The sequence below is a fragment of the Drosophila hydei genome, unplaced genomic scaffold (assembly GCF_003285905.1).
Source record: "Drosophila hydei strain 15085-1641.00,03,60 unplaced genomic scaffold, DhydRS2 tig00000060-arrow-pilon, whole genome shotgun sequence".
NCBI lineage: Eukaryota > Metazoa > Arthropoda > Insecta > Diptera > Drosophilidae > Drosophila > Drosophila hydei.
Genome location: NW_022045656.1, coordinates 2,961,650 through 2,986,876, shown reverse-complemented (window position 1 = coordinate 2,986,876; position 25,227 = coordinate 2,961,650). Strand labels below are relative to the sequence as shown.

General features: G+C 38.9%; 1 protein-coding gene across 3 annotated transcripts; it reads right to left on the bottom strand.

The window, feature by feature from the left end:
* Window positions 1-34: 34 nt before the first annotated feature.
* LOC111594339 lies at window positions 35-25,061 on the bottom strand. Of its 3 annotated transcripts, none has more exons than XM_023307588.2 (7): window positions 25,045-25,061; window positions 18,599-18,873; window positions 17,410-18,539; window positions 16,028-16,429; window positions 15,536-15,826; window positions 14,813-14,913; window positions 35-73 (listed from the first exon to the last, which is right to left on the bottom strand). In XM_023307588.2, exons 2-7 carry the CDS (start codon window positions 18,772-18,774, stop codon window positions 68-70), a joined length of 2,106 nt encoding a protein of 701 aa, XP_023163356.1. In that variant the 5' UTR covers window positions 18,775-18,873; window positions 25,045-25,061; the 3' UTR covers window positions 35-67. The 3 variants fall into 3 exon arrangements, with proteins under 3 accessions (XP_023163356.1, XP_023163354.1, XP_023163355.1); XM_023307586.2 differs by lacking the exon at window positions 35-73 and adding an exon at window positions 14,123-14,468; XM_023307587.2 differs by lacking the exon at window positions 35-73 and adding an exon at window positions 14,123-14,468 and having other exon boundaries at window positions 15,536-15,820.
* Between the last annotated feature and the right edge of the window lie 166 nt (window positions 25,062-25,227).

Sequence of the window (25,227 nt, the reverse complement as noted above, 5' to 3'; positions counted from 1 at the left end):
TTGAAACAATCAATCATCTGCTCATATCCTAATTCACATTTCAAATGTGCATGAACGATTTACAAATTTACAGCTGCAAAAAAATAAAAGTGAAAAAATTTCAATTTAATGTGGAGCTAAAGAGCTAAAGGAAATTATAAAAGCCTTTTAAATATTTTAAATATTTAAATATATTTATTTATGATAGGCAAACTTATCTAATAGAAAATGATAACTGATTGGCTAGAGACCTTAAAAAGAATTAAATTTTAAATTTAAATATTAAAGACCAGACTCAAAATGTTATCGGGACTTAAGTAGGGATTAAAAAGACTTATAAGCATTTAAGACTTTTAATATTTAGTAATAGTAATTCCATATTTAGTAATAGTGAGAGTCCGACTTCATTCCAAGCTCGTTCCAGAAAGAGGCATTGTTAAATTTCTTGGCATCGATTTAATCTCAATGTACAATCCCATCTGATTATTAAACTTTAATGTATACAAAAAATAAAAAATAAAAGCAATTATGTAATAAATGCGCAATCCCCTTTAATCCTTAAACCTTGCCGCGATATTCGATTTTCCATTTTCGGCTTTCATTGCCAACTGACAACTGTTGACGAGGGACGAGACTTCACATTTGGTTTGCGAAACAGCCCGGATATACAGAAATCTGTCATAAAATATTCATCATAAAATATTCATTCAATAAATATTTGAATTTATTGCATCGATTCGCATTAATTGAAATTCCCTTTGCGACTTATAGAAGTTGCTTTAAAATCTCATTGCCACTCGACTTACTTTTAAATGCATTCGGATCTGAATTTTACTTTTTGTGAGAAAATGACACGAAAACTCGCTCATTATGCAAATGGAAATGACCCCTCGAGTCGCAGTCATTAAACGGAATTCATAGAAACAAGTTGCAATCAGAGACTTGCATCTGCCTGACTGGCTAGATGCCCTGTAAAGGTGAGCAGAAGCAAAACCTGTTGCAATTACTATCTGCAATATTAATAAGATCATGTGGATATCTACCATATAATAGTATCATCTGTACACAATATGTATTCTACATACCTTATCAAAATTTAGTTAGGAAGCAAATCAGAAAAGCCATATGAACTCAAGCTAAAAAGTATGCTATGATTTTTGGATAATGAATGGCCAAGTTCTAATTTGAGAAGAGAATTTCTGTTTAGTATTATTATTATTATTTTTTGTTATTCTTTGCCAAATATTCTGTCCTCAAATCCTAACTTCAGTACCAACTTTTCAATCATTTGTTCATGGTGTACAGGGTAGTAAAATCCGCTCAGAGCGTAATACGCTGGAAAATTAAATCAGAACACACACACATACGCCATTGCCTTGTTTATATGTATATATTATGTCATTCAACGCACTTCATAAAACAATGTCCAAGTCCGTAGTCCGCGGCGCATATTGAAAAACTCACGTAAAATTTGCATAATTGAAGCGCAAATGTCCAGTCCACACACACACACACCCACACAGAGAAAGACAACCACAACCACACTCACACATACACACGCGCTAGACAAACAGTTTATAGTTATTAACGCCCAACCAAGCGCCACCTGTCGTGGCGCAAAACAAACATCAGCGTGAACCGAAAAACCAACAAAGCCAAAACAAAGCGAATAAAATTGCACTAGGCGAGAGTGCACGACTTAGAGATATCCTAGACGCAAACAAACTTAAGCAATCAGCTGAATATCGATATTTATCGAGACCTGAAGAAAACAAAATATAACATTATATTAAGTATTGAAGTCAGTTATGCATAAATATAAATAAGTTTATTTATAAATATGGGTATAGCAATCGATTATTATCGATCAATGCAATTTTTTTTTAAATATTGAAAAGCATTTGTAAATTATAATTTAAAGCTTATCGATGACAATTCCCGATTAACGATACATATTAATAAATACAACTTTATTAAGGCTTATCGATTGCAACTCATCGATATTCTGTTAATATAAATATCAAATCTATTTCCTGCCATTTTCTTATATAGCTTGGAAGAAACCTTTATGTATATTAAATACACCCTGCAACACAACTTTGACTGCGTACAGGGTATAAAAGCGCACAAATTGGTTGTGGGACATGCGCCTCGTTCCACGCGTGCAACAGTGTTGCATGTGGGCTTTATGGCGGTATTACTGTGTGTATGCATCTGCGTGTGTGTGTTGATAGAGCCCATTGAATGAGACATTTAAGATAGGCCAACGGGGGTTTTTTGCGAGTCTGCTCGCTGACAGCTTGTTGCAATCTCTGAGAGGCTTCCGTTCAATTGAAAGGGCAACTAGTCTGCAGCTTTTACCGCTCCAGGCTATAAGCCCCTTCTACGTGTCGTGTTGAAGGCCAAAAAGGTTGCAAACGCCCGATGCCAGCAATCGCCGGAAGCTTCGAATGCGTTTGGGTTTCTTCTTGGTCGAGCTGAACATTTTTGCCAGTCCGTGAGCTGACTGCATTATAGTTGCGCCAGAGCAATGTTGTGTCTGTCTGTGTGCACAGGTGTGTGTGTGTGTAGGTGTGTGTTTGCGTTTGATAACGAACTTTTGTCATTACCTTCTCTTCATCCGCCAATACAGTTAACTGCCAGAAGGGGCACACAGACAGACAAAAATCTTTAACGTGTGCATGACTGATTTATACCATGTATTTCAATTTTACGCTGAACAATTATTACATATGTGCATACTTAGGCCTTAAATGTGGTCTAGCCGCAATTCCTTGTGTGAGTTTTTTTGCTCGAATAAAACATACCCTCTACCACAGCTCTATGCCTGGTAATTACCATTTACATCTGGGCACCTATTTATGTATATATATATATATATATATATACATAAATATATATATATAAACATATTTGTAAACATTCCGCTATTCCTTACTAGTTTTTGAGCCTCGACTGTTAATCACCCTGTATAAAATTTAATACTTTACCAGCTGTACAAACGTTCATTGATTACACTCTTATTACCTATAGAACTGCATTTTACTGCTTCTTTGAATACGAACTGAGATATACCCTGTAGTATGTAATCAAGATCATTATATAACACAACATATTAAACAACAATATATATATTGAAAACATAGCAACAATTATATTAATAACTTACATTTTATATAAGCATATATACATTTATATATATATATATATATATACATACATATTTTGGTTCTACAGGGTATTAGAACAACCGATTAACCAACCCACAAACCACTTCCACTCAACCCATTTGGCCCACCTCCCGTACACCGACAGAATTTCAATTTCTTTGTCACTTTTGTTGCGCTGTTTTTCATCTTCTTCTAGCTGTTGCTGTAACGGTTATTGCTGTTCTCACTCATCTGTCCTTTCGCTTCGCCCTAGTGCGTCGCGAGCCCTCCTAATGCTCAACAAGTGTGCTCGCTGGCACAGGGCGTTGATAAAGCTTCAACACAAACAACAAATACAACAACAACAAGAACAACACAAGTTTTTGGCAATTTTTGAAAGCAAAAACCGACTTTTTGCTGCTTCGCTCGCCTTTGACTTTTATGCTTTAACCAACGTGGGCATCGCCATCGCTTGCGTCTGCTTCTCCTTCGGTCCCGTTTTCGTCTTTGTGGTCGCTTTCCTTCGAGACATCGTTCGCGTCCTCGTCTGCTTGCTTTCGGGGCAAACTTTGTGAAAATGGCGTTTTGGCATTTAACTGTGAAACAACTAGCAGGGGAGTATGACACAAAAATGATCGATTAGGAGATACCGTGCATCGTATTCTGATATAAAATATACTAAAACTCAAAATTGTTCACCAATATCCATACAACTAACTATATATTTAGGTACATAAGAACAAGTTATGTATACATTTGTAAAGTAAAAAGCTTGATTTGGAAAAACGATATACCTTTCCTTTTCGAATATGCCAAACAATAGCAATTCCAACAACAAAGATGGCGTTCATTTAGCATTTGCTTATTGCTATGCCCGCCTTGGCTGCCAGACTCCCTCTCGCCTTCTCTATGTTCCCCCTCGCATATTTGCGTTCACATTTAGCAGATTATTTTGTCAACGTTCTTAAACATTTTAGTTTCCTTTATTTTGTCCGGAGCAACAGACATTTGAGCGACGTCCATTGGGCTAGGTAACACAATCTAAATTCCGTTTGTAATTTATGGGCACGCTGTTTGTTGCTGTTGTTGTTTTTTGTAGGATGCACGCTTGTTGCTTTTGACTTATGTTGTTTGCGGCTGGTATTTTGTCTGCCAACCAAAAAGTATAAACAATGTCCGGGCAACTTCCTGTTTCCTCAATGTTGGCGCCGACGCTACGCAAATTTAACAAAAGCGCCAAAAGGAAGGCAGCAACAACCTTTTCTCATTTCCTTTCTGCAGTAAAGACACACACACACACATAAGCAGACAGGCATAGCCACACGCACACCCGCTCACTTGTTGCTGTTGTAACCGTTACCTTTCGCAAAAAGCAATTTCATGGCATTGCTTTTAAGCATGGAGCCTCGCATCGACAGCGACGGTGACAGCAGCAAGACTCTCCCCCGCTCTGATTGGCTGCCCATGCCCTTTTCCTGCCCCAACCCGTATTTGATTTTGGCTATACAGACACACGCACACATATAGTTTCACACACACACACTGTGCAAGGACTTCTGCTTGCTCTGGTTGCCGCCTGTTTGTCTGTTTGAACGCATTACAAATTTGGCCTTTATTTGGCCCGTGCTAGCCATAATCAAGAAAAAAGACTTGTCATTAGGGCACATCAGCTAGCCCATACGGCATGAAGCTTGTTTACATAACCCCATTTTGGAATACCCTGCAAGACACATGCTCTCTCTACCACACGCACACTTCTGGGCACCCTTCGAGATAAAAACAAAAACAATTTATGTAGACGCAGCTTGCAGCTATTTATATTATGGACACACGTCTATTACTTTCACTCTCACTCTCGGTTGCGGTCCAACTTGTGCATAACCTCCACACATAAACACACACACAGGCATACTTGCATATTGACCTGTGGTCAAGCAGGTCATTTCAAAGAGCTTAGGTATTAAAACTCCTCTCATTCCCACCCTTCACTTTTTTATTCGAAGAGGATAAATGGTAAGGCAAGGCGATTAGCGCAATGTGCAATTAGTTTCGTTCAAACAGCGAGCAGTGAAGGTGTGCTCAGTAAAAAATATATTTAGGTTTAAAATCTTATTTGCTTAGCTTGGATAAATTTACTATTTGCCTAAGGTTTATGGCTTGGGTATTTAATATCTATCAATAGTTATTTGCAAAATCTACTCAAAATGGCAGATCGCCTGAATAGCGATGTGACCCACGTGCTAAAATAATCGATATTCGACTTATTACGCGATAACATGTAAGTGCGGATCGTACCGTGTCACGAGTTTTTTGACTATTGTATGAAAATCGTTTCGTTTAGTAATTGTCTTGAAGTCAGTTGTGTAATTGTCTTGAAATGTACTTATGGGTAAGTATATTTGTAAAGATATTTGTTCAATGTTAATATAACAACATATGTATTCAATTTAAGTAATCATCTTTCATGTTTTCTGTATGTAGTGCATTTGCTAGTCGCTATCTTTGCCTAGCTTTTCACTTTCGCTTATGTGACGTCAGAGTTGTTTTATTTGCCGCCTCCATAGCGTCTGTACAAATAATCATACTTCAAAGGCTATAAATCGTTATTTAAATTTAAATTTTTTCTTTTTATTTTTCAACATTGCTTAAAGTTTTATTCTACAAAGTCCAATTTTGTGCATTTTTTTGGCCAAGCAATTTGCACAAGGCACAGTAAAGTATGCTTTAAAACAAATTTTTGCTTATGTAGTTATGAGTCCTGAGCGAATATTACTCTGGGCAGGTGGTCTCTCTCTCTGTGTGTGTGTGGGAGTGGAGCATCTTAGCCTCTAGCGTTGAGTGGCCAGATAGAATACCTGAGTTCATATATATATATATATATATATATATATATATATATATGAACTCAGGTATTCTATCTGGCCACTCACTATATATTGTATATATATATATGAACTCAGGTATTCTATCTGTATATATATATATATATATATATCTTCTTATATATACATTCTCGATTATATTCACACACACACAGATTGAGCTATGCAAACAGCTTGTGCTCTATAAAATTCTTGTATGCTTAGGCATCCTTTTTGATCCCTCCTCCGTCGCAGTACATCACAAAGCGCTGACATTGAGGGCCAACTAATCCGTTAGAAGGGTTTAGGATAGCAGCTTATTCCGTTATCTGCCTTGTTGCAAAAGCTTCAAAGCCATTTAATCTGACACTAACTGCATGAATGCGATTTTACACACTTTGTGAAAACAAATAGAAACAGAGGAAAAATTGTAAATTATAAAAGGAAAAGAAAGTCGTAATAATAAAGCAAATCACATTTCCAACTCGAATATAAAAAATTGATTACGAAATGCGAGTTAAAGGTATAAATATAATAAGCATGTATATCTTTTTTATTATTACTTTTATACATTTAGTTATAATAAACAAATAAATTGTGCAGAAAGTGAAAAAACTTTGGTTATATAATAATATTATCAGCTTATCGAATTGCATTTTGGCTTATACTTAAAGTTTCCATAAATTTATGGAGATACTATTTTCCAAAGGAAAGTAACCTCAGAAATAGTCTTCTCAATGATTTTATGTAACGAAACTGTTCTATTCGAAATCAAAAAGAACTTTCAGGTCTTGTTCAAATTGGAACATTATCCTGACGCAGGCTAAATGATTGGCCAATAAAAATACCTCTGGAAGAGAAGTCATTATCATATAGTGTACCCAAATATTGACCTTGGTTCATCGATCCGCTGATGGGAATGAAGTCATTCAGCCCCATTGTATGCAACACTTTTGGACCAGACTTTTTCCTTTGCACTGTTAACATTCTTATAAAGAATTACATTTTAAAAGCTATGCTCAAAGACGTTTTCATCTGTCCATTTGATTGTCAGCGCTTAAATTAAAGATTTAATAGATCTGCAGCATTTTAAGGCCTCAGAAAATTATTTTTGAAACTAAAATTTAAGGTCTTCAGTGGAAGTGGAAGTTCCACAGCTGATCTGATGACGTTTCTTTTAAAACTTATTAATTTCAAGATTTTATTATTAAATATATTATAAATAAGTAATATTTAAAAGATCATCTCGGGTTAGTTCAGATATCTTAAAAATGAAAGCTTTAAATGTTAAGCTCCACTAGAAATGGGAAAATCTTATTGATATAGTTAATATACGTAGCAAATGATGTCATGTCAGAACGCTATTATTCTTATCCTTAGTTCATATCAGTGGCACCTGCTTGACTTCACAGCACCCTATCATTTGTTAGTCTTCGTGTTCGAGTGAGTCAACTAAAATGAGCGGCTTTAATTGGACGCTTCCCTTTTGTGTGGCGGTAGCATATTAAGCTGGGCCGTGTTATCCTGGCATAATCCTTGTTAAGTTCTTAATCGATTTGTGTATGCCGTGCGCCTCGGCTACGCTTCAATCTCCACTGCTAGCCCCCATGGACTTGACTCAATTACGATTACGACACCGCAGCTCAAAGCACACAGAACCAACAGGAGAGGTCGAGGGAGAGGCAGAGCGAAAGAGACTGTAGCTGAGCCACCTTGAATATCTTGCTCGATTCCCGATGACGTTGCAGATATTTTCATAAATTATTTAAAGTATGTCAATATTTGTTGTCGACTGTTGTTGGCAACAAACGAGAACGATGATGATGACGCGGGCGTTGATTAAAGGACAGCTACAGCTACAGCTATGGGATATACGCATTTGTTGCTGCTTCTTTATTGAACTTTAAATTAGTTTTATTTGGCCTCGTTGCCCGCGTTCTGCCCAAAGCAAACAACAAAGCTAATTGTAAATGACAGCGCAATAAGATGCGAGCCAACAACAACGGCAAAAACAAAAGCATAAACAAAACCAAACACAAATTATAAAACACACAAAAATGCCGACGAAGATGAAGAAGAAGACACAAAATGGCGCTGCAATTTGTATAATAAGTCCTCTGCCTGCCCCTCGCCTCTCGCCCAGCAGTCAACGATGAATCCTGCAAAAGTAGAAGGCAGCCAGCGCGTTAAATATAATGAAATAAGCTCATTAAAATGATGAGCCCCGAGCAGGTGGCAAGGTGCCGAGATCACCGGGTATAAGCAAGCTGCGACCGGCTATTTAGAGAAGAGCAAAAAGTCGTGACACCAACTGGGGCAGGCTGAGCCAAGTGCGCTTATCTATGTTAAGTGAAACTATTGTGTTAGCCACAAATTACCTTGATGTACAAAATCTGCAGTCTGCTTGAGCAAAGCTCTTTGTTTACAGGGTATTTCGAGGATATCTGAGTCTCTTCTGATTATAGATGATATGGTTCCCATTACGTCACTTAATTTCACTTCATTTCGTACATCTTAAGGTTTTTTCTTTGGGACTTACTTCTTTACTTACTTTGACTGCCTCAATTCGTTCATCCCCTCTTAGACTGGCGCAATTCCTCAACAGACTTGTAATAGCTTCTCTGTCTCCTTAATCTTAATCCTTAAAGCTTTACTGTTGCTGCTTTCTCATACCCATTCTAGCCTATTATTTCCATTTTGCGCATTTACATCAAATTTCATTTGACTATTAGCCATTATGGAATCTCTTACTTCAGAATTACTAACTGAAGTTCTCATACTCGTGAACCAGACTTGTATCTAAGACACGCGCCCGTCTCTAGCCTGGGATTGCCGTCTTAAGTCTTGTTACCATGGCATTTGGCTGCCCATTTGCTCCATCAATCAGGAGCATCGAGGGCATTGGGGACTGAGTCCTGAGGCTGCCGCATTGTCAACTTTAAGTTAATTATGAAAGTTTTGCGCTTGATTGATTCTCGCACGCACGGCGAAGCGAACCAGACAAAGAGCGAGATAGAATGAGATAATAAGAAAGTGAGCGAGAGAGGGAGATAGGCAGGTAGAGAGAGAGAGATAGAGAGAGAGCAAGAGAAATCAGTGAAAGATTCACTCGCTGATGCAGTGAAGCATGAAATCCGGTCGTGTTGCCTGCCCCACGGCTGACTCTGATTGACATCAGGCACTTAACGCATTTCTGTGTCGCCCCAAAGTGGACACAAACTCCACGTTAGTTGGCACGCCCCATCACCACGCCCTGCGGCCGTCGTTAATGAGCCGCAAGTGCGCAACAGTTGAGTTGAGTTGAGTTGAGTTGAGCTGAGCTGAGCCGAGCAGCAGCCATCGCCGCGTGAGTTGATGGCATGTGAGTTCGTCTCTGTGCCACGTGCCGCACAAACACAATTTGGCCAAAACTGTATGTTGACAACTTTGCGAGTAAATCAAATTAAAGCACGAATGATGACTGCTGAATGCTGACTGACTGCGTTGTAATAAAATTCAGAAATAGTTGAAGTTCGAAAACCAATAGAAAAAGTTTTATCTGCAGCTCTACGGCTGAGCTTTAATGTGATAAGCAAATGAATGTCAATAAAGATATATCTGAATATATTCTTGATAACAACTAAGTATATTACTTATTCTAGTATATCAATGTTATTAGTATTATTATCAATATTATTATATTGTTATATATATATATTATTATTATATATATATATATTATTATTATATATAATATAATATTATTATATTTAATTTTAGTAAATTCAAAAGTTCTTGAAGTTCTGTGAAGCGCTTCTGGTGAGCTGCTGCAAAATAATTCATCTGAAAATAACCCGATAACAACTAAGTAAAGTCTATAAGTATTATTATTAATGTCAATCATTATTCAAACATTTCTAAACAATAAAATGAAAGGCAATACGAGTTTAGTCAACTGTTAACTGTTTTCTATTTTTGGTAACTTTAGTTGATTCAAATGGCTTTTGTTTTGTTAGCAGCCGAGCTCCACTGAAATGTGTCTAAAATAATAGGAATATATAAATATATAAATTATTTTAAGGCATAAATTATTCGAACAATAAACGCCCAACCATTAAAACGCCAAGTTACAAATTTTTGTTGGCTTTGTCCTTTATATAATGCCTATATATTTTGTGTGTGTGTATGACAGAGAGAGAGAGGGAGAGTGACAGAGACAGAGATACAGCATAACTATAACAAATTGAATTTTATCTCAATTGTTGGCTTTGAATAGTTTATTAGCATTCTGCAGACTCATCTACGTGATGTCAGCACATTTACATGAACTTTTAATGGTTTGTTCTTTTCAGATTCCATCAAGCGCTATGCAACAAATTCGTTGAAAGTTATATAGGTCACTTTAGAAATTGAGTTAGCTATGCAAATTGTTAATTATGTCATATGTTGCATAGTGAGCAGTGGAAAAATATATATGTATGTACAGTTGTGCCTTTGGCTGATGTCAGCTGGCCAGCGAGCGGCGCATGGCGAAGTTCGAAGTGATTTGGATGAAAATTGGTTTAAATACCCTTCCAAATCGATTTCATTGAAAAATGGTTACATTCGCTGTGCAATTCCCTATGCAAAAAAAAAAAAACAAAATACGCATTTTTCCTGAGCTCATTTTTGAATTCTGAATTCTGCTCTTCTTTCCTAAATAACAAAAATATTATTCTGAACTCAGCGTCGACTTTTCTAAGTATGTAGCCTAGTTGCTTCACTTATCTTTCTGCGTTTCTTTAAGCTCTTCCTTAAATATACTTTTCTCTATATTTGCTGTTGGTTTCTGAGAATCCGATCGCTTTGTAGTTGTAGCTCTATTTTACTTAGCATTTCTAAGGACTTTGACTTTGGCTTTCCCAATGCTAAACTCAATTCATTACTTTTGCCGCTTCTCTGCTTGTCTTCATTGAAGTTATTTCATTTCAGCTTCTCTTTCGTACCTTTTTTACGTATTACACAATTCCCTTTTCTTTATGTTTCTGCCCTGAGCTTTTACTAAATGATTTTCAATATTGCTTAACTCACTTCTGTTATGTTTTTTTTAAGTAAATTTTAACTCCTCGACAAAAAGTTCTTTTAATATTTTTACTACTTTTACTTGGCATTGCCTTAATTTCTTTAGTTCCGCTACGCTTCTCGCTGCCCTGCCTTCTTCAGCTTCGAGCCATTTTTGATAGCACAATAAATTCTTGATTAATTAAATGCTTAGACAAAAGTTTTAAATCTTTTCTTTTACAGTTTAACACATATATGCATATATATATTTTATTTAGTTTTTATAGAGTACACAATAAATTCGGTGGGCATTTAGTTAGCTTTGATTTGAATTTATGTTTAGCGAGAGTTTTGCTTTTTTTGTTTTTCTTTTAGCGTAAATCAAATTTAAAGTCGTCGCTTTGGACGTCACACGCAGCGTATGCGCGATGCAGATTGCGTATACGCCATGTTTTACATATATTTATGTTATTTATTTTTGTTAAGGGCTTGGTAAAAGTTAGCGCTACTTCTGCGAGGGTGTATGAGTGTGCGTGTGTGTGTCTGTGTATTTGTTGTTGCGCACTTTACAAACTGCTGCAAATTAAAAGTTGGGCCAAGCAAAACTTTTTTTACATTTATTTTTCAGCTGCAGTCGAATTAACATTCAAGTTCAGCCACTGCTGGTATGTATTTATGTATGTATGTGTGCGAGTATATGTGATTGTCTGCCAAATGATAAAGTGCACTTGAGAAATCTGTGAGTGAAGGTTAAACAAAGCCAAAGTCCTGGCCAGCTCTGCGGCAGGCAGCTGCTCACGAGCTCCAATTACAATTTGCGCATATGAAAATAGTTAAGTGTGTGTATGTTTATATATGTGTGTATGTATATGTGTTTGATGAAGTCTCTAGTATATAACTCTGCTTTATATAACTATAAAAGCGCTTGAGTTAGATAGATAGATAGATGGATAGAAAAGACACTAGGCAGCCGCTGTGTAAATATTTGTTCTTAAACATTTCGCTTTAGATATTCTAAAAGATAGTTACATAAATATATGCAATGTATATATTGATATTAATATATAGTATATTTATATGTATATAGAGTTTTACTAAATTCAGTAACATTTTAGGCTTAGATAATAACAACAGTCAACATTTAACAGTCATTCCGATATGAGTTTCATTTGCATTTTGTGTGTTTTGGAAGAGATTTCTTTGTTTGTTTGCCAAGTCTAAAGTTAGTTAGTTTCTTTTTGTTTTTGATATAGTTGGCGCTCTTTTTGAAAATATATATATCGTCTAGTTACTCAAAGGAGCTTAGTTAAGTACACACTTAAAAATATAAATTTATTAAAACACATTCGTTTATTTAAATACTTATATAGTTCTGCTGGATTATATACTTTAAGCATATTTCTTTATATATATAAATATTTACTTTGTTTTTTTTTTTTTTTTTTGGAAAAAATTGACAGCACATTATTGAATTGAAAATGGTTTTGGAACACATAGAAATATAATTTCAATTATGTATGTATATGTGAGCCTATCTTTCGGCTAATTCTTACTGCCACGCGTCTGTTTAGCGCTGTTATCAGCCTCAACAAAAATTTAGGTTTGCCTTGGGGCTGTGCCAAGGCCAGACGCTCGAACTGGCGATAACTGCCGCCTCGCTGCCTCGCAGCTGTCTGGGTCTAGCAGGCAATCCAATCATAACATCCGCTATAAACAAAATGCTACAATCGCTACTCGAGCCGGGGGCCTGACCGCACGGCCCAAAGTGCCAACGACTTGAGCATATGTGAGAAACGCGTCTATAGGAAAAGGTAAACACGTAGTTGACGTTCCACAATTTAAATTGGACTCAGATTCGCTTTGCTTAGTCTATATCCACTTTCAGGATATGCGGCTGTCAGTGCTCAAGTTGTCTGACCCTGAGTTAGAGTTACTGCTGCCGTTCGTACTAGTTGGCTACAATTTATGCTTTCAGTTAGTTGAGCTTTATTGAGTTAACCAACATTTAGGCTTGCTTTAATTTATCCCTTAGGCTCGTTTTGTGGATAGGTCGAGTTTCTTTCGAAGTGCATTAAAAATGCATGTGCCTGTCAAAGTTCGTGTTAGTTAACCATAAGTTAGGATTGCTGTGATTTAGCTGAAGTGTGATCTGCTTCCCTTTTAGTAGACTTGAAGTTATTATAAATTTAAAAATAGTTGTTTTTGACTGCTTCATTTGAAGTTTACCTTAGCTAAGTCGAGATCAATCCTAGCTATTTCCTTGTGGATTTCTAGTTCAGTGTAGCTAAAGAGTTTAAGCGTAGGTAAAGTTAATTTCAGTTTCGGCTTCCAGCTCTCACCGCTCTCCCACATTCAACCCACTTTTTGCTACTTTCAATTCATCGCGGTTCATTACTCAAAGTTAGTTAATATGTTAAACCAATCTCAGACAGACTTTTTCATATATTGCTGTAAAAGTTCTTGCTTATTAATCAACAGCTTTTCAGCTCCCAGCCCAACTCTCAGTTTATATCTCTTTTGCAACTATCACAGTTCACGTTAGTTAGTCAACAAAAGTTTTATATAATTTCAGCTTTTTCCATTCTGCTGTCAGTTGCTCGGCTTTGACTTGGTTCCCCTAATGGCCCTGTCGTAGCTTGGCTAGCTCAAAGTTTTGAAAGCTTAATTCTTTTTCGTTCAATCCGCAGTTAATAACAAAATAAGCAGGCGCAATCTATTGCACCACCTGCTAAAGCAGTTGTTAACTTTGGCAAGCACTTGAGTAACAGGCCGAAATGACTTTGCAAAGACACTTGTTTTTAACAAATTGATAACATTTTGTGGCTCAGCAGCTGCTCTTAACTGTTGTGAAAGTCTTCCTCACATATACACACACATTCTATATAGGTCTATATCGTACACAAATTGGCTGTAACATATTTCATATAATTTGTTTTTTTTGTTGTTTTCTTTGGAATTTTTTGACTCAATATTCATAATAATTTGTATATGTTTATAATACTCGTAAAAACACCTTTAAAAAGAGAACATCAAAACAGTTTTTATGCAAGCTGAGCATTGGCTATATGATATATAAATATATGTATATATATATGAATATATATGTGTGTTTTATATATGGGTTTTATATGGCTTTAAAATGCTAGCAAAATAATCTTTGTTTAGCTCTGGTTGTTTTTGTTTCTGTATTTTGTTTTTTTACTTATTTTTGCGTTCTTCTTCTGTTTTGGATATTGATTTCTGCTTTGCCTGCTTTGGGGGAAATTTTCATTGTTTTGCTTGCTCCATTTTAGCATTGTTTTTACAGCACGTGAAGATTTTCACAGCTCTTGGATTTGGAAATATCGCTAAGGCAAATTTTTTGCAGTATTTCCTTGGCCAGATGCAGCGAAATGTGAGTGCGCGAGGTTTTCATCTTCGACGAGGTAGCTTTCTTCTCGCGCGTCTCCTTCAGCCGCATCTGCAAATGTAATATGAGTAACACAGCAAACGTTATTGCAGCACTCTTGAAAGGCTCTCGACGGCTGCCCCACTTTTAATACCACTCAGCTAGTCCGTCCAGCCTGGCGCAGCTCAATTTTCATTAATTAGTGAAACGATGCGAAAGGCTAACACCAGCAACCGAACGTACCACAAATCCATTTAAGTCATTTCCTACACAATTTTCGCATGCATCAATGAGTTGCGTGTATTTCGCACCTAAACCTAAATAACCGCACAGTCAACTCTACCCTCAACAGGACTTCCTTTCAACCATAAAGCCCAACCATAGTATCAGCTGCTGCTGCTGTTGCTGCTGCTTACCTGCTTGAGTATCCCGACGAGCAGCTCATCGACATTGTGCTGTATGCCGCTGGACGTCTCAATAAATTTGGCATCGCGTGAGGCAGCCAGCGTTTTGCCCTCTGTGAGTGCGTCAGAGCGTGAAACGTGAAATATGAAATGTAAAATGAGAAATGAGAAATCATAATTAAGCCAAGGCATATTCGTCTAGGCTTTCTCTTTTAACCAGAGATGATAGCGTGTTATTCACCTCCTCAAACTCAAGTATTGCATTTCTATTGAATGTATTGTCTAATACTTAATTATCATTATCTATCAGGAATTAAATCCAATGTGTTTTAATGTATTCATTATATTTTATAGGTAATAAATTATACCCTATCTACGCACAATATAATCATCCATACTCTTCGAAACTTGTTCACATCTATATCTTTAATCTGCACAGTTTTTATATTAAACTATCACAATTAGCTCTTGAAATTGATTCATCTATTACTTTAAGTATTGAATAATCGTTGATGATTTAGATATTGATAACTTATGGACTTACTTTATGAGCTCGCAGTAAAATTCTTTGACTGTGTTTTCTTTATACACATTGAACTCATTAGTTCTCATCACTCTAAAAGTTCGTTTCGATTATTGACTTAACTTCACGTTGCTAAACCTTAAAGGTATTTTCTGCGAGTCGCACCCATCTCTATTTATAACCTCCCTTTCCTTTCCTAGCCCATTACTCACCCTGTGACGTGATGAGCCTTGCGCGCGCCAAGTCCGCCTTATTGCCCACAAGTATGACTGCTTTGTCCTTGGTGTAATTCTCTTGCCACAAATAGTTGATAATCTCCTCGGCGATGCGGAAGGAGCCTTTGTCCACCACAGAGAAGACGACAACACAGCCATGCGGCTCGTAGGTGGATAGTGAGTTCTCGACGCTCATCTCAACACTGGGATGATCGATGAATACCATGTCGGATTCTTCGTCGTCGAGCAGCACGCTGACCGTCTTCTCGCCGAACTCATCGTCTAAAACTCAGATCAGAATTAAACTCTATAGACGCAAGCGGAAACCAGCGGCAATCGGGATCAACTGAGGATCATACGACACGCATAGGTTTCATCTAAGGGTATCAATCACTACTCACTCTGTGTACTCAGCACCCAACTGTTCGAGACTTGGTCCGGGGCAATCAAGCGACAGACAGAGGGAGAGAGAAAGAGCTATCAACTTACCCAGACTTGCATCGTAGGTGTGCATGTACTCCGATGTCATGAATTGATTGACCAGCGCCGTCTTGCCCACGCCCGCATCGCCTAGCATTACGACTCGATAGCGAGCCGGTGGAGGTGGATCCATGTTCTCCGAATCATCGGGGGAGGCGGGCAGCGAGTCCACATTCGCATAGCCCGCACCACAGCAGCTGCCCTCGAAGGGCGATCGTTCACTGGCTCGACTATTCGTCGAATTGACGCTCGTGTTGCTGCGCGATCGGCGAGATATGATCGAGTCTCCACAGTTGACCACGTTGCCTTTGCTGATAGAGAAGTGGCGCAGGCGATAGAGATCATCGCTGGCCCGTGGATTATATGGACGCTCCGGCAGCGAACAGACGCGTGGGCGTATGTGATCGGGAACTGTTAAGAAAGCGAATCAAGATTCATTTTGCTGACTGATTGATGAGAAACACACGCTGGCAGAAAAGCTGACTTATCGGATTTGGTATAGTATCGAAAATCGAATCACTAACGGGCGTGAAAGATGAGTGAAAAGTATTTTTGCGCGACTCCAACAAACTTGACAGCCTAATTCAAGGAGTGTGCTATAAAGCTGCGAAGTTGCCAAGGTAATAAGCTAGAACCTAACGTAATATACTATATAAACTGAACAGTTTTTGTATATATATGTATGTATGTATATATGTATAAGCGAAAATAACTTAGCCTAAGAGTGCTTTCATTAAGACTGCTCGACTGGCAGATACTATGCAAGAATATCAGTCAAAGCGCTGATATTTCAATCATCTTACGCTCCTTTTACACATATATACATTACGATCAACACATTCACACACACACACACATGCATAGGCACGCTCTCTGCTTACTGCGCAGTTTATGCAGCGACTGCGCTTGGACTGCAGACTGCAGTATGTGCTTTAGCATGGCAACTTAAGTGTGGAATAACTGCTTCTAGATGGACTTTTCTAATCAAATTTTCAGCTCACGATAATGACAATCATATGTGTGTAAAACACAAGTCTCGAGTATCTGAGGGGAAGTGGGGGAAGCATTCAGAATTCATTACAGAAATCGACGCAGTAAATCTGATGCCTTCAGATTTTAAGGTATTCAGGTTACGCTTAAATCGATTATTATCGATAGTAATTATAGCTATTGCAAAAAATGACAACTGCATAATGATTATGGTAGACACAAGTCAAATTTTAAGGCTCTAGCTCCTGTGGTTTATGAAATCGCTGCATTCACACGAACAGACTGGCGGCTACGCCTACATCGACTCAGCTCGATCCTAATAGGTCCTGCCTCAGGCAGAAGAATGCGTGGCAAACCCCATAAAGTATATATGTTCTTGATCAGTGCGAGCTGCTACCTACCTGGAAGTTCTAAGAAGTTGGAAGTACGTCGCTGTCGTCCACGATTGGAGCTCTGGAAGGCCAACGGACCGATGTCATCGTTAGAGAAGATGGAAGCATTCGAGCAGGCGCTCTTCATGGACTCTCGCGAGCTACGTCGACTGGCCAAGTAGGCGAGGCCACCCTTGGAGCTGCCCCTGCGCCTTGGCTTGTACTCGACCGCATCTCGCTTTGGCTTTGCTGGCTTACAGCCGCTTAGTTCGTGCTCGGCGTCCTGGGTTAAGTCGCTTGTCGATTTGCGATAGCGTAGCGACACAACGCTATCCGAGCAGGTGCGATCCAAGGTGGAATGAGAGCTGTGGAGCACTTGGTAGCCTGGATTCGAGGTGATGTTGATGGCATGCCGACGCTGTCGCTGCTGCTGCTGCTGCGGTTGGCCTGCATCCGTGTCCGTGTAGCTGAAGCTCGTCGTGGTGGTGGTTGTATGCTGGGTTGGCGTCTCGCCCGACTCCATGGACAGCTGTGTGCACTCCGTGACACAGGAGTCGCGCTTCAGGCCGTAGTAGCCAGGAGTGGAGTAGCCGCACGATGATCCAGCACCTGTTCCTGCAGCTGATGCAGCTGCTGCTGCCGTTGCATTTAGAGAACGCGCATCGATCTTCGTTATGATGGGCAGTTCCCACTCGTCCCGCCGTCGCTTGCCTGCCACACCTGTTGTGGTTAGTTGCGGCACCTGCTCCAGCTGCGTCGCGTGCCCACGAATTAGCTTCTTTGAGCCCTGACGCCTTGGAGAACTCGGCGGCTCATAGTAGAGTGAACCATCATCCGGGGAGATGGGCTCATAGTACTCAAATTTCTTGCCAAGCGCTGCCTGGTCCATGCAGCCAGCTGGGCTGACAGCATCGAAGACGAATTTACATGGAGACTTGGGGCTGTGGGTCAGCAGCGAGACGGAATCGTCAATGGAGCCCGACGGCGGCGTCTGATAGTAGGACGAGGGCGTGGAGATGCTTGCCTCATCACAGCTGTCATTAGCATAGGTTGTTGTTATTTTCGGGCTGCGTGGCGGTTGATCATAGTTGCCATAGCCGTAGCTGCTGCTCGACTGAGTGGGCGTGGCATAGACAGAGGGCGGCGCCGCAAAGTAGCTTCTGCTTTGGGCAAGGCTTGTTTTTTAACAACGAATTGAGTGGGGCCTTGTTCGACTCACCTGGGCGACTTGGGCGTGGCGCCTTTGTAGGGCAACGGATTGCTAGCAGCTCGAGCTGGCGTCTTGTGTCCGCCATGGCTGTGCGTGTGGGCGTTTGTCTGTGTGTGTGGGTGTGCATGTGTGCCATAGTTAGAGGACGCATCGCCGCCATCCCAGCTGTGCTGCTGCTGTGCCATATTTACCAAATGCTGGCAGGGATTCGGGGCGCTTGAGTAGATTTACTGCTCCAGCTGCTGATGCTGATGATGCTGCTGCTGCTGCTGGTGCTGCTTTTGCTGTAAGTTGAATGCCACTCATGTGTAAATATCACGGGCCATTACTCAACACACACACACACACACACACACACTCTCAAGCGCTGTGCACACATAATTTATGGTTTTATCTTTATTTAATAAAATAATGCAAACTACAATAAAACCAAAACTCATAAAATGGCTGCGCTGACTTCCACGTCGAGATCCGACATCCAACATTAAATGTTGCCCGCGGGCAGCTCTTCTGAATGCGTATTTGAATGTGTGTGCGTGGGAGTGTGCGTGCGTGTGTGTGTGCTGCGTGTGTCAGCAAATTGTTGTGAAATGTGCGTTCATCTCGCTTTAAGTTGACAGCCCAAGTGGCCGTGGCCAAGGCTCTGGCTCTGGCTCTGGCCCTGGCCGTGGCCCTGGCTCGAGACCCCCAGCCACCCACAACATCAGCTTCTCGCTGCCACCCAGCAGCTACTCCTCGTTTAGTCACTCCCATCTAACTGGCTGTCCCTGTTGGCATTGCAACTCGTTGTTGCATGCAACAGTTGGCTTTTGCCGTGCGTTAAAAATTAATGCTTGTTCTACCCTGTTGCCACATTGTAAATGGACTAAGCAGCTAATATTCTGCGAATGAAGGGATATTAGCAGCTCAGACTTTACAGCTTTGTCAAATATTTCACAAATTACACGTTTTGATTGTATCTGACTCTTTGCTTTGTGTTTCAGTGGAAGATTGTCCAGGTCTAAGGCATACTTTAGACAGTTGATTATTCTTTTATTGCCTTTTAAAGTATCTTACATCATTCTAGTCTCAGCATGTTAAAACCTAAGATAAGCTGGTTTGGATCGTCCAACCTTCTAACATATCTCTGTCCATCGTCTACACTTTCGTATAAACACATTCATCCTTAACTATATATATTTAAGCCAGAGTATCTTTCTGTCGTACATGCTCTGTTAAATCTTGGCTGTCTTTTTCACTGCTTTCGTTTGGCTTCACAAACTACCAACTCTCATCAGCCCTCATACACACACTGCCACACACAAACTTTTATGCATTGGCTACAAAAGATTTGTTCCGGAAGTTTTCTGAAGCACTTTGCAGCAGTTACTTAACTTGAACCACGTCTGCGACTGACTCGAAGTCGAAGTCGCAGTCTACGGCTGCTGCGGCTGCTCCTCCATTGACTCAGGTGTAATAAGTTGCTCAGCTGCTAGCGGCATTACCTGGCAAATGTGTTGAGCATTTTGTAGTCTCAGTTCAGAAAGTTCTCGGGACAGCTGTCAACTGATTTTGTTCTGATTGTTGCAGCCTAGAGGCTCATACAAACTATTCGTACTGTAGTTTTTACGACTGTCTGCTCCACATTGACAATAGCAGCTAGTCGGATTTGCGTAGATTAAAAATGTAAGCTGTAATATACACTGTATGCAGGGCATAGTGTGAGACAAAGAAGGTGTTGGACTAATATGATTTAAACGTCGTTAAAAATGCATAAAAATATACCGTGACATCAGATCAATTAGAGAGACATTATAGAATATATAGAACTATATATTAATTTGCTTGACTACTCCATTTCATCAGCAACAGGGTATCAACAAAAAAAAACAATATATATATGTCTATATATATATTTATCTATATATATATATATATATATATATATAATAATCCAGCCGTAAAATCGCCCCCGTCACTTACATGCGCCAATCTAGTGTCACATTCTATTGTGCGCCTCTAGTCTCAGCTCCTGTCCGCATGGCTCGTAACGTAAATCCCAACTGTTGCCTGTTGCCTGCTTTGCCACCTGGCCCGCTTGCTAAATAACTTATCTATTGTATGAGCCTCTATACAAATGGCCGGGCACCCACTCACCACGGCCGGACACAAAGCGTGAATACGTGTTCATAATGTCGAGCAAATAATATGAATGCGCCCAGAGATAAATACATGTGTACAAATGTGTACTTATGTGATACCTGTTGGTCGTTTATATAGCCCTAGCCTGCTGTCGGGGGAGTATATTACGATTGGATAAGTTTTCCCAGGTGCGCCAGTTGCGGCAAATTAAATAATTGAGTAGCAGAAAATCAACCGCCGAAGTCGTGATAACATTTATTAAACTGAACTGAAAAAAACTTCTCTGTTAAGTTTCTTTCAGATAGGTCTCAGATTGCTTAACTTATAAAAAAACTAAAATGAATTTTATATAGAAATTCATTTATTGCTGCATAACAACTTATTTCAGTCAATAACTATATCGGAGGAAAATGTAGAAATATAGACGAAAATTCTGGCTAACTTCTCTACCGAGCTTCTTTCAGTACACTCACAGATTTAATGATCAGTTCATATGTATAGTCAAATATATAAATTAATATCATAATCAGTGAATGAAAAAACTCTTTGAAGTTTTTCTCTCGCGCTACTTTTAGCAATATCGAAAGTCTGTTGCCCAGGCCAAAGGATTACAGAATAACTGTCATAAAAGTTCAGTTGCATCAGTTAATGAACATAGTATTATATTTATAAGTAGATTACTAGTTTTCTGCTAAGCTACTTTCCGTTCAATCATTTGACAATTTACATACGTTAAATGACTTGATACAGACAGTGTTTAAAGTACTTAAATTTGTAAATTAACTTATCTAGCAAGCTTCTTTCATTATAATGTGCAGAATGAGAGTTGCGTCAGTTGAGTAAACAAGTTTCAGAAGAGCAACTCAAACTTAAAATAATTTATCTGTTAACTTCCAATAGTTTTTAGTCTCTGGATATCTACAAATAATAGTTAAGGATCATTAAGGATTATTAAGTAGTCGCATATCAAGCGCAATCCCTTTATTTATCTATCTCACATCTTCTGCATCTTCTAACCTGCCTACAGGGTATTTAACAGTTGTGCTCCACATTTTTTTATCAATACAACTAGGCTAGGGAAACACGGAACATGGCCTGTTGCCACCGCAACCAATCGGCCGAATACATGGAGGAAGGCAAGCAGAGGGTCAGAATTGTGACATGGATGGAATAATCATAAAAATGTTGAATAGAGAGCATTTCAGATATGTTCAAGGCCAGCCATGGACATGAACAACAACAATAAATTCAATGGGATAAAAAAGAGAAGCAACCCAAGCAACCAAAGCGACCCAAGCCCAACCCAACTCCCAACCGGCTCTCATTCAACTGGTCTTCAATTCGAGTTTCTATTGGCATTATGTTTATTGTCTATGCATGAATGATAAATCTGAAAGCGAAACCCGAAAGCCTCGTGCCAGCCTTGCCAATGCCATTGCCATTGCCATTGACATTGCCATTGTGACTTACGCATTGGTTTTGAGAGAGTTTTAACAAGAAAAGGCATCTGCCTGGATTTGCACAAAGTAATTGTAGCAACTTTCAGTCTTCGGCTGCTGCAAAAGTTAATTCACTCAATCAGTCAATAGGACATTTCATTAATAAAATGAAAGTCAAATTATTTATGATTTAAAGCTGCCCCAGTTAAACAGCGAAAGGCAAGTTCAACAAATGTTGAATGTTCCGAAATGAAATTTGATGAATTTTATTTAAATAAGTCGTTGGTGTAAGCAACATAATATATTCATACTTCATTTAGCCGAACTAGTATGTTATGCAAATTCATTTGTTTTTGTCGGAATGTAATACAGGCGAACTTGCCTATAGCGCACTATAAGAAATAAAAAGCAATTTGAGTGCAAAATTTGAACATTCAAATCTTTATGGGAGTAGACCTAAACAATTTGCTGAATCTAATTTCCATATTAAACACTTCATAAAAGCATACACTCGAGTTGTTCGACATATTGTAGTTTGACTGTATTTGCGAGTTATGCATGCATTTGATCGAATAAATCTGCGGACCAAACCAACTGAAACTGATTCGATTTAGCGTTGGATTTGTGTGTGTGAAAAGGAGAAAAAAGGGATTTGCATATTTGGAAAAAACTCAGCTGAATTGACAATGTAATTTGTTTGAGTATTATGCGTGCCGTGCAGAAATAGTTGGCCAGAAGTCATCAAAAAAAACGAGAGAAAAAGTTCAAATGTCTGTGACCTGTAGCAGAGAAAACACAACTTTGACGTCAGTTGCCACCAATTCAAACCCTAATCCCAACGCCAGGCCCTATTAACGTCATGGAGTATAATGAACTCAAGTGCATTTCTCACAGCCATTAACTTGTGGCTTGTTCTGCACTGAGAGAAAAAAGGGTAGAGTTTGGGTTGTTTTCAAGTTAACAAAATTTCTTTTAGTTTTTTTTTACCGTTTTAAGTTACGTTCAAATTAACTAAGCTCGTCTAATTTATTTGAATTTCATTTTAGGCAGACTAAGATAGATAAACATCATTTATAAAATATTAGCTATATTATAAAATTCTCTAAGTCTCTCTCTAAATTCTCATAGCCTACGAAATCAAATATTCTTCTAAGAATATTTTCATCTCATACCTGTGTACAGCATTGCAAGTTCTTCAAATTCTTCTGTTAAATGATTGAAATTTGTATTTTCAAAATATTTTCTGGGAATAGAAATTCCTGTGAATGAGTTTTTTAATAAATTAATCAATAAAAACTGTTTATTATGAAGCTCATTTAGTAAACCTGACGCCAATTTCAATTTCTTTTCAAGTTGCTTTCTTTGCGAGTTAGGAAACTTTCATGTAAATCTTAGTTTATCTAAAATTGTTTCTTAGACTTGAAATAAAAATCTTTAAAGCTGTGAAATTGTTTTAAAATTCTTATTTAACAAACAGTTGTGCAGCTTTGAAAGTCTTAAATACAAATTTGAAATACCTGCTCAAGTTAGCGAATTTGAAGATTTTTGATATTGAAAAACAATTTTAATTAAATTACTTTGTTTATTTACTTTGTTTATTTAAGTTTTAATCTTTTTTTAAAACTTTTTTATTTTTTATATTATTATTATTTTTTGCAAATGTCAATTATTTGATACACATAATTGAATATGTCTTATAAGCAAGTATCAACTTCTCTTTCTCCACAGTGCACTGAGGCCCCAACTTAAAAGGCATCCTCAGTTGTTTTTTATAATGTCCTTTCCCTGGACAACCCTTTTAGTAAACTTTGCTTAATTACATGCCCGCACCCGTTAAGCACATATTTAACACACATATACATACGCACACATGCAGGCTTTGAGTAAACATAAATATTTTCTCAGCAGTCGACCCCCCGCGTGCCCCTTTTAGTCGCCGCCTCTGCGCTCAATGCTAGGCATTGACCAGCACTTGGCTGCAGAATTAGCGTTTGTTGTAAAAATAAATGTGTCTGTATGCGTGCGTGTGTGTATGTGTATGTGTGTGTGTGTGTGTGGGTGTCAGTCTGTCTGTGTGCACGGAGTGTATGGCTGAAGCATAAACAAGAAAAGTCCATAAAACACTTAGGATCAAACAATATACGAGGAACGTCAGCAAAATGTTGCCTATTTAGTGGCGCTCGGTGCGGCGGCTCTGGCGCTGGCTAAGAGGAGCATTCGGCTGGTCAGCTGCTCAGGTCAGAATTAGAATTGTGGGCCAAAAGTCACGTTCAGCAACTTAGTTATTAGAGGAAGCATGTCACAGCCCCTGCCCCTGCCCCTGTCCCTGCCCCAGTCCCTGCCTCCTGTTGCCCCCTTGGCCTAAGCCATCGATTTTATTGCTACACATAATTCTTTGACGGACGGCATTTGGCAAATCTCATGTTGATGGCATATTAAGTGGGGCAGCAGTTGCTTTTGGCGGCCAATTTGCCTTTAAATGCGTCATTTGTGAACGCTCGGGACTAGTTTTGGTGGCAGGTGGCAGCATTTTGTGGCAACTTACGTGTAATTAGACGCGTCTGGGGCGTCAGAGTTTTTGTGGCGCGAGGATTAGCAATTAAGCGTATGTCCTGTGTGTGCGAGGCAACAAGCGCAACAAGTGCTAAAAGGCACACGCATAATCCCAGCAAATTACACACCCACACACACACACACATACAGACAAGCTCCCAGAGACAGCGACTGGCAGTTGTATAAGTGAGAGGCAGCGCATAAATCAACATGTCAAATCGCAGCTTAACAACAGACGCTCGCACACACAGACACGCACACACTTAGACTGATAGCCAACAGCAGCACACACATACACACACAGCTGACATAACTGTTGTTAAAATCATATTTCAGCTTTACCATTGTTTCGACTTGCAATATTCTAAAATTTCCGGCAATTTCCTTTAGCTTCTCTCTTGAATTTCACCAATTTTCGCCAATTGTCTGCAGCAACAGTTTGTACAGTTATTTTGCTTTTTTGTATTCTTTTTTTTTGGTTTTTCTTGTTGCACTTCCGTTTCCGCTTGGACGCGCGCTGCTACT